The 10,795-nt window shown below is 36.5% G+C and overlaps 2 protein-coding genes across 2 annotated transcripts; both read right to left on the minus strand.

Moving 5' to 3' along the window:
* Positions 1–201: 201 nt before the first annotated feature.
* Positions 202–5,277, minus strand: LOC145225153 (U8 snoRNA-decapping enzyme-like). Its single transcript, XM_080091813.1, has 5 exons — positions 5,183–5,277; positions 3,705–3,830; positions 2,605–2,720; positions 1,873–2,026; positions 202–1,523 (listed from the first exon to the last, which is right to left on the minus strand). Exons 1-5 carry the CDS (start codon positions 5,201–5,203, stop codon positions 1,311–1,313), a joined length of 630 nt encoding a protein of 209 aa, XP_079947939.1. The 5' UTR covers positions 5,204–5,277; the 3' UTR covers positions 202–1,310.
* On the minus strand, positions 5,268–10,204 carry LOC145225147 (kinase D-interacting substrate of 220 kDa B-like). The gene has a single exon (XM_080091800.1). The coding sequence runs from the start codon at positions 10,130–10,132 to the stop codon at positions 6,446–6,448; it is 3,687 nt and encodes a 1,228-aa protein (XP_079947926.1). The 5' UTR covers positions 10,133–10,204; the 3' UTR covers positions 5,268–6,445.
* Between the last annotated feature and the right edge of the window lie 591 nt (positions 10,205–10,795).

The raw sequence follows: 10,795 nt of genomic DNA on the forward strand, positions 1-10,795 counted from the left end.
CCAATTCAGGGTCATTAAATCAAATCAAGAAATTTAGCGTGAAATCCACTCAATCGATCGCTGTATTTTGTTTCCAGACACTGATGATTCTTATAAAGCAAAATGAATTTGTTCATTGGTTTTTATGCTGAAATTTTCTGACTTTATTACTAACGTACATGAATTAGTTAAGCAGAACACCCTAAACAGGGGTTGTTAAAATCAAACGTTCAATTACTTTATTGCTGAAAAAATTGGCAACACAAACATTGCAATCGACAACCAACAATAAAATACTTCATAATATCACTTTAATCCACAAAAATGTAAAATATTGGTTTTGTTTCATTAATTAATATCACGAATAAATTTGTGCCACAATGGACTGATGCTTCTATTATAGTCAGGGCTTCAAAATATTTAAACATTTTATGTCACTAACACAATTTTTTACTAAATTATGGTGTATATAATACTTAAACTGTTACTTTAAATTAATTAATAAATATAAAAAGAAATTAAAAGTTGAAAATAAGAAACGCGCTTCAAACTTGTGAACAAAATATTTAATATCACCTCATAAAATACACAAAACATTTGAACTGAGCACTGACAATGATTTAACAATGTTACTGAAAAATATAACAAAGTTACATCCAAGTTTCCAAACTGTCCATTAAACACAACAAAGTCTTGCATAGTTTTAAAGTACAGTCACAAAAATCAGGTTGTTTGTTAAAAAATATCCTGCACAACTGCAACAAAACAATCACCAAACCAGAATAGCTGTGCACCGTTAGAAAACTACAGTACGCTAAAACATTGAAGGCACAATGGTAATGGCTAAATATGCTGCATGACCCCTTTAATTACAATGTGTTAATATATGTGACTGACAAACTATTAACATGCAGAAGAAATTGCAACCAATTAAATAGTTAATAATTTTAACACAGTGGTGTGACCACTTTTCAAGTTTTTGTGTGTTTTTTTGCATTTTGTTGCTTTATAACAATGTTGTCTTGCAAGATATGCCATTATCCTGATGACGGCGTCTTGTATGGGATGTTGAAACATTGAATATTTACAATAAAACTGCTGGTAGAGCAATATTCGTTTATACATCAGCTTATTTTTTACCGGCTTAAGTTGCAATTGAACCTTTCCTAAATGAAACTTCGAACATCATTTAGAAATACAGTGAGCAATAAGTATGTAGACATAAGCTTTATAAACTTGGTCACAAATTAACATGAAAAACAGTAATGTTATGTGAAGGGAACTTTAATGTTGTTTTGGCATAAAACAAAAAAACAAACATTTGTCTAAGGTTACGTTTTATCTCGTCCATGTTTTAATTCAATCATTTTTGCCCAGGCATGTTGCATGTTTTCAACTTCAACCAATTGTTTTTCGACGATTGTTTTCACTAATTGTTCTCTTGCATTTCCGACGAAATTGTGCAATAAGAAGTGCGGCATCGGACCGTAAGGTTTGTTTGTTTGTGGGATGCAGTCAAGCGGAACTCGGATAATTCCCATTGTCTAAAAACAAACACAAAGATTATTGTGTAACTGTACAAAGTATAAACATGGTTGAATCTGTGTGCTTCATCTAATAAAGTGTAATGAACTACATACAGGACATAACTTTGGGACCTTTAATTATAGATAACAAACTATCATGTATGTAAAAATGAAAAAGTTGGAATCACTGTTACTTGGTCAAACAGTTAAAACAAACCAGCGTGGGACAGAAAAAACGTCTTAAAAAAGTGTTTGAAACCCAAATCAGGTCACTGTGAATATCTTAGGTTCCAGTGTTAAAATACCGTTGTAAATAACATTTATTAACTAAAAGGGGAAACAAAAAATTCACTAAATTTGAACTGACCTCTCCGCCCCAGTCTTTAGCTTGCAATGTCTGCATTTCAATCTTCTTAAATTCATCTTCAGTAAATTCTTTCACATAGAAATGATCAACTAAAGGGGTTGACATGTAACTGTGGATCCAAGTACCGTAGTAATCACTGTCCGAGAAGAAGTTTCTGCAAATGTGAAATTGTTTATTAAAATAAGAGTGGCAAGCCTAGTATTTATGTGATAAAGTCAATTACAGAAGGGAATGGCTACATAGGGAAATGGCTATGCTGATGACTTAACACTATTGAAATTCCTGCATAAAAACAATCACAAACAAAAACAAACAATGTATTCTTGTTTCTCAAACCGTGCACCACAACAACCTGTGTAATTTACATTTTCTGAGGTCATTGAACAACAATATAGTTCTCCTAGTGCAGCGATTCCCAACCAGTGGGTCACAACCGCAACTGGGGTCGCCTGACAGTTTGCCTGGGGTCACCTGAAGCAGTGGTTCCCAACTGGTTTTAGGCCATGAACCACTAGCCCCAACATAATAAACCCATGAACCACTTCTTTGTTGAGAAACAGTACAGTCAATGTTAATATATAGCCTATAAATTATTTTCTTGGGGTCACTGCAAATGTTATTAAGGGGTCACGGCACCAGAAAGGTTGGGAACTGCTGTCCTAGTGCAAATGGTTTAACAATCTAAACAAAAAAATGAATTTCAGTAAACATGAAAGTCTGTTTCATTTTCACCTTTGTTTCAAAGCAATCTCCTCCTCCAGTTCTCGATTTAATCCCTTTGTTATATTTTCATGATAGTTCACATAACCACCAGGAAATCCAAGAGTGCCATCAAATCTAAGCTGCATCTGAAACGGATATAAACACAATTTCCTTTCACCATCAACTGAGGCGAAATAGAGAAAGCATTTGCTGAATTTGATCAAAAGATCAAACAAAAAAGAATGAAACGAACACTTTGGCACAAATGCAACAAATTGTTTTCAATGCATTTTGTATCAAGTTGATGTCGAACTGCAGTTGCTTATTGCAATGTGGCAGACAAGTGAAGTAATGAACACAAAACCTTGAAATCCCTCAATACAATGCCTGTCTCAACCCTCTATGTTGTGCAAGTGACTCATAAATAAACTAGAGTGGTGGCTTAGCACGTTTTGCTATCGCATATATACTATACCCTATTCTGAAAAGTTAATATATTCCCTACACTTAATTTAAAATGGGTCCCATAACAGCCACCAGATATATCGGGTTTTAGCGGTGAATCCCATTAAAAGTTACAAAATTCTTCAGAAAACCTTACATTGCACCAATGTACAAAGCATGAAACTCCTTGATCATGTACTTTAGTCAGTAAAGCTGCTTTAAAACTGTTTATGTTTTGGGGGGCCTGTGGGTGAACCACTGGGTCATTTGGGGGCAAACTTTAGGAGGATCAAATTTGGATTAATAACTAACATCTGTCCAAATTTGAATAGATTTAAAGTACTCTTTCTTGACCAAACGTATATAACAAACCAGAGTTTGAGAGAAAAAAGAAAATACTACGGACAAAAACAACATGTGTCCCATTCATGGAAGGTGACCGATATTAAGTTAAATCATTCTTTATTACCTGAACATGTAAACTACCCCACATTAGAGTTAGACAAAAAAATAAAATTAAACAAACAAAAGCAGTTTGTTACCATGAGGAGAGACAAGGAAAGCACAAATAAATAGTTTTCCTGAAGCATTTGGTTCATGGCAACTGTTCAAGACTCAAAATGTGCAAAGTAACATAAGGTGGAAACCACTGCTGTGGATTTTGTTACATATATACTGGTCCTTACCATTACAGCATGTTCCATGGGAATGTAGTCAAATAGTTTAGCAGAGGATTTTGCATACAGTAGCGCATGTGCAGCACGTCTTCCTCGGCGTGGAACATCTCGTTCAGTGCTGAACTCAGCTCTCGACTGCAACATAAAATATTTATGAAGTATTTGAATAAAACATATCTATAATTGCCAACAACAACTCGGTTCATGAGAAAATGGACAATCAGTATTTTAATACTCTTTGCAAAATACAAAACACATGGTAACTCTAACTTGAAACAGAATTTAAAAACTTTTTAGTCTAAAACTGATGGCTCCACATACGAAACTAATGGTTACTGATATCTAGTGCAGTGGTTCTCAGCCCTTAATGGACCGTGGTCCCCTAAAAGTATAATTTTAGCTTTGTGGCCCCCATGTAAGATCTGTGGACCCCTGCAAAAAAAATTAAATGACAAACTCCTGTTAAAATTCGGTTTTAATTTTCAAGTAACTAGTCGAATAGACAAACTAAACAACAAACTGCAATAGTGACAAACCTCAACAAGGTTAAAGAGTGTTAGGAAATAAAGATTTGTGGCACACACTCAATTATGCCCTTTAGAAAAATAAAATCACTCACTGATTTTCGTGGGTGTTTCTGGTGAGGCTACACCCTGATCTAGTCATTTATGTTTCCAACAGAATACAAACTGTTACCTATTGCTAGTAAAAAAACATTCTAGGTATTTGCAAAAACAACCGTTGCTAAATTTTAGTTGTAGTTAACCAAATCATATGTACAAGCATCAGGAAAGTTATTTTTAATGTGAAAGATAGTTTAGCTCAGGGGTGTGCAATATTTTTTTCGGTGGGCCATATAACCAATTTGGACATCAAGTGAGGGCCATACAGTTTTTTTTCATGTACACAATATATTTGATATTCTTCTTTATCTAAAGAATCAATACTTTTTTTTCTAAAACATACAGAGTTTCCCTGCAACACTGGCTTTTACAACAATGTAATTGTTTATTAGACAAAGCGAGTTATTACATCACATTCGGTACAGTACTTGTAAACTGTATGGCCTAACAGTTGAAAAACGCTGGTTTAGCTTATATATACTTGTTACGTATAGGATAGCAACTTAGAAGATTTACCAAAAACTAGTTGAAAATTTTGCTGAATTCCTAGAAGATTTGCATTTTTTCTCTGAATCGGTGTATTGGTGAGGGCCACCTTAAGTAACTTAGCTGGCCAAATTATGACCCACGGGCCACCTGTTGAACACCTCTGGATTAGCTAAATTCCAATGTAAGATTGTTGGATATATAAGCTTTTTATTATGGTAATATTAATGTGGATGGAAAAGGTCACAACACACAGGGCAGTGTTGTTCAACCAGGTACACTGTGTTACATAAAAGCAACGGAAAATAATTATATGATAAAAAAACAGGAAAATAGTTAGAAGAAAAGGTGTAATAAAAAATATAAGCAAATACTCACTTCATCCCATGGGTATGACATTTTTTAATTCCTCAATGAAACTTATCAAACCATTTTTTTACCTAATAACCTATTCAAACCTATATCTGCAAACAAGAAAAAGAAACAGATTATCAAATACACAAACAATATTCACACAATTTTAAAAATCAACAAACATGTTACTATGACAACACCATGTTAAAACCACAACACTTGCATGAGAAATATAAAGAGATTGGTAAAGTTTAAAATATATATTTACACTGGAACAGTTGTGATTGCAAACATGATATCGAGACGTGATTCAAACTTTTTTGGTGCTTGGCTTACATTCATAGGATATTTCATGATATTTTGCTAACCATGAAAACTTGTCAGCACCAAATAGGAAGATAATTGCCATGTTAAACACAAAAGCACCAAATAATTGCATGAAAAGTAGATTACATTTTGTTGTAATAATAAAATACACAATATATCATATCTTATACCAGGGCTTCTCAAACTGTGGGTCACTACCCAAATTGGGATCACAGAATATAATTTTGGGGTCGCGAAACATCATGTTTCATTATAACAATAAAAGGTATACGTGCATAAATGTATTGTTTATACATTATTCATGTGTATAGGCTATAACCATCAAGGGGTCGCGTGGAAATTTAATTTCTAAAATGGGGTCACAGAGCAAGAAAGTTTGAGAAGCCCTGTTTTATACAATATATACTTAACAATATATTATGTTTTAAAAGGTGGAATGTCATGATAATTAGCAAGTGTCGACAACAAAGGAAATAAAAATTACAAAAAAAGACAACAAAAGCATTCTGCAACACTTTTACCGAGAAGTAAAAACTGGAAACGGTTAATTAAAAAAAAATTTACAAAAAAACAACTGTACAAACAATACATTAACACACAATTACAGACATTCAGTTTTAAATGCCAATTAAAAAACAACAATTGGCTTGTGTAAAGCAAATTGGATAATGTTAAATAATGTTTAAATAGACCTCATAAGTGCACCTATATTATTACAAAGCAAATAATTAAAAAAAAATAAAGTGCCAAAAGTGGCAATGTACATTTCTTGTACTTGGCATATATATATTCTATATTTGTTATTGTAGTGAAGTTTATGCTTGTTATTATATTGTATGATTGTACAGAATAAATTTTTAATGTTGGCAAGTCAATATGAGTGTTGCTAAGCAACAAAGCTACTTGGAATATGTGCATATGTGACAATAAAAATGTGAAGAACTTCGGAGCAAACACGGTTTAGTTTGCGTTGATGTCAAACTGTCGATGGATCAGCGGCTCGTTCTCTTGGTCCGACGTAGAAGGCAAAACAGAGGAATTATCATTTATGTTGGTTAGCTGCTCTGTGGAAAGAGCGTTTCGGTTTTGGAGTCTCAAATACTCTTTGAATGCCTCATCATACGCCGATCGGTCGGTCAACGACAGCGCATTAAACTCAGTCGTGTCATCAGCATCGGGGGTTAATGGAAACTTTTTCCCATCCGATTGTGATTTTGGCTCACTGACATTGATCGAAGACAATGAAATCGCCTTTGTCGACTGCTGGACTTTTGATTCCATGATAAACTTGCGGATCAAACACCAATCTCCAAATGGTGCCTTCAATTCTTTCTTCAGCTCATCCAGGTCACATGAAACAATCGCCAAGCCGTGAAAGTTGTTGCGTCGAATAAACGCATCATAATGTGGAAAGTTGTGTGAATTAAGCCCGGCGATGGCCTTAAATCTTAAACATACTTCGTCCACTGACCAATTTGTGACTGGGATTTCACTGTAGGAGACTGTGCTAGTTAAAGACATGCTATCACTCCTGATGTCGCTTTTCTGGATATTCGCAGAAAGGTCGGAAAAGTTTGGGACATACTCCTTCAGTTTGGGGTCAAGGTTCATTGCAGTTTCAGCAAAGTTTTTCAAATCGCGGACTGTCAGAGTAAAACACTTTGATGTCACAAACCCTTGAAGTGCATAAACACTTGAATTGTCACTTGCATGGTTGCTAGACAACATTGGGGCTATTTCAAAGTAGAGAAGTCTCAGGGGCTTGTTAGTCTCATTAATTCTCTGTTCTACATTTTCCACCAAACAAGTGGTTGTGTAAGGCCACAGCTCGCTGAGTACAATCCAGCATGACAGTGAAGGCCAAGAAAAGTCTTTCCCTTCTGCTCTGAGAAGTCGGGCTGAAAATGAAATGATGCTTGCCATTCGTTTTACCAAGTGTGGGTTGATAAGATCGAGTCGTTCGTCAGATGTAAGCCACCTAGTCAAATCAAAGCTTTTCGTGTGCCTTCCCTGGTGTTCCATAGAGAAGTCACAGTCCTGTCGATCGTGAACTGGAGTTAAAACCCCATTTCTTACTGTCATCTTCTTATTTTGTCGGTGCTTTCTCTCTGAGAAGAACAAGGGAAGCTGTATAACGCTGTGCGAGAAATTGACTTTCAACTGAGGGTTGCCGTTGTGGATCGAAGCTTGTTCAACAGCAGATGACAGAAGGTGATAGTCCGCTGCCAGAAGTGTAATAATGGGATTCATGTCAAAACTTTTCCGAAGCGTTTCCATCATCTCAATCAGGTTTTTAATGTCTCTACATTCCAGGCAATCCAGTAACACACAGAGTCTCGTGTTTGTCCCCATAATAGCATCGATCTGTCCGAGAGCATGACATATTTGTATCATTTCTGTTTTCAATGGTCTTGAAGTCTTCTTCAGCTTTTGTTGCAGGGATTTTGGTGAAAGGAACAAAGACGACATCACACTTGACAACATTGATAAGGAAACTAAAAGCAAACCTCCAGATACTGATGAAGTAATGTAGATGATGATGAGTGGATTCCAAAAATCATCCAAGTTCAGTGATGGATTTGGTCCGTACACAGCTATGACGAGGATTAGAGTGCATGAAAAACTGCACAGGAATAAAACAAACCAAACCAAAGTTGGAATGCAGCAAAACTTTCTGAACAGCCAGCGGAATGCTAGATCGGGAAAAATCTTGTCATTAAAACCTCTTGATAAACGAAATGCCACATGGCCAACTTTACATTCAATTGCTTCTGTTATAACCATCAGCAAATCAGCTACACTTGTTGTGGCGTTGGTGGGAGAAAGACCAGCACCTGTCGCAAAAATGAATCTTACTTTGCGCTTTGCTGAGTCACTGCGATGGTACGATGCAAAACATATTTTCATCATAAGTTTCATGTAAAACTCCTTGTCCTGTAAACTATACAGCATTCTCATAGCCCACGGCCATTTTGCTTTGTAGCAGCCAAAGTAGAGAACTAAAATTGCAAGATACGGCAAAATGAAAACGGTCAGAGCTGTTGCAATCCCTCCACTAGGTGTCCCAAATGTCAGATATCCAACAAACAGTCCGAAGAATGTGGATAAAAAAGCTATGACGAAAAAAGTAACCCAGGAAAACCTGTATTTCTTTGCTGTTTGGCTTCCAACAAACAAACGAATTTGGTTCTTGACTTTGTTGAGCAAAATTGAGACAGTGCTGCCCCAAGTGGCGAATAATCCAACACAGATCGGAGTTTCAAAGCCAGGATCCGAAAGCATGTCAGCCATTGCTGATGAATAGAGATCGTAACTTGAACTGTCAGACATAGAAGCAGTGGAGAAACCTTTCAGACCAAACAGGGTGGGCAGTAACTGCTTTCTGTTTTGGTTGTCCAAATCATAAGCAGTCTCACCAAACTTATTTGGACGGTACATGTATTGAGCATTGCGTGGGTCCTGGAGTAGAAGCTCCAACATCTGCACGTTCTGTGCACGAATTGCAGAATGAATCGGAGAGTCGTGGTTTTTATCAGTAGCTGCAACTGAAGCGCCATGATTTAGAAGTAGTTTCACAACTGGACAGTTCCCCTCCTTGACTGCCCTCACCAGCGGAGTTTCGTGATCACTGTTGCGGACGTCAATGTTTGGATTACAGGCAAGAAGTTCTTTCACAATGGTCATGTTTCCCATCTCACAGGCGAAGTGTAGAGCTGTTTTTCCATCTTTACCTTTCAAGTCAACATCGGCAAACTTAGACAACAAAATCTTGACACAGTTTTGGTGTCCATGCTTTGTTGCCTTTATAAGGGCTGTGTCACCATGGTGATCAGCCAGGTTAAGGAATGCACCTCTGTCTAATAGAAGCCTTATTACATCTTCTTCTCCAAGCTTTGCTGCAAAACTGAGTGCAGTGTGGCCGTCGCGATCGGTCTGATTCACATTTAACTTCATGTTGTCCAGCAGGGTTTCCACACAATCCAAGTGTTTTCCTTTTAACGCACTCAGCAAGCAGTTAGAACCGTTTCCACCCACTATATTTGGATCTGCATGTTTCCTAAGCAGACACCTGACACTTTTTACCGAGCCTTGTCGAGCTGCCCACAGCAAGGAAGTATTCCCAAATTTATCAGTATGATTTACTTTAGCACCTTTTTCACATAGCATTTCCACAACACCATCAAAACCTCGTCCTGCAGCCCACAACAAGCTTGTCATATTGTAGTTGACAGTTACATGGACATTGGCACCTTCTTCCAACAGGAACTGCACAACTGCGGTATGTCCTTTGTACGACGCCCACACGAGCGATGTCCAACCATTTTTATCTGCAAGTTCGGTATTCGATCGCTTCTCGACAAGAAGTTTCACAATTTCATAATGTCCACATCTGCTGGCAGCAATCAAGGGAGTAAACTCATCGATGTCGCGGACCGAGATCACAGCACCTCTTGCTAGCAATAACTGCACCACATCTACATTACCCTTTTCACTTGCCACGTGAAGCGCTGTCTGATTTAGGTCGTTACGCTTTTCCACTAGTTCAGGGTCGACAAGAAAGTTTTGCAAAGCAACAATGTTTTCTTCTTCCACAAACTGGTGAATGTTCACATTCAGCTCTTGCAGCTCGATAACACTGGATGCCATGGCCCAGTTGGTCTTGTTAATTGCTATTCGTGTAATAATAACATCTGAAATCAACAAACTACATTTAAATTTGACAAACTAAGTAATACCTATAAGCTTGCATATTGCATTGAAAAACTATTAAAAATAACAAGTGTTTAATATTGTATGCAATCAAGCCAACATTTCTGCTCGCAAATAATTAAAAAATACTACTGATATAACAACAGAAAAACTGTTTTGTCTTGTTCAGCATAAATAATGTCACACGGAACCTCAATAACTGTTCACTTTCCAGGCCTTGGATTGTGTCAACAGAAAAGCATTTCCTGGTTGTTTTGACAAAAGTCAAACTTATTTTTTAATTTTTAAATAATTTTGTTGGCTTGTAGTATTGCAAAAGTGTTAGTTAATTTATGAATGCAGGCTAGCAGAGAAATTAAATGGCTATTTTGGTTTGACATACAGCTTTATAATTCTTTCACAGTCACATTTCTACCAAAATTTTAAATAAAAATTATTGAAGCACATCAATTTGGTCAGAACACATTGCCGCCTCTTTATGTCTAAAATATTGGGTTCTAGTTTATAGGCTATCAGATTCAATGAAAAATTACTGCATACTAAATAAATTTGAAATATACAAACAAATCTGCACAAAACCCAAACACATTAATCTGTTCA

This window comes from Phallusia mammillata, chromosome 4 (genome assembly GCF_965637545.1).
Source record: "Phallusia mammillata chromosome 4, kaPhaMamm4.hap1.1, whole genome shotgun sequence".
NCBI classification, from domain to species: Eukaryota; Metazoa; Chordata; class Ascidiacea; order Phlebobranchia; family Ascidiidae; genus Phallusia; species Phallusia mammillata.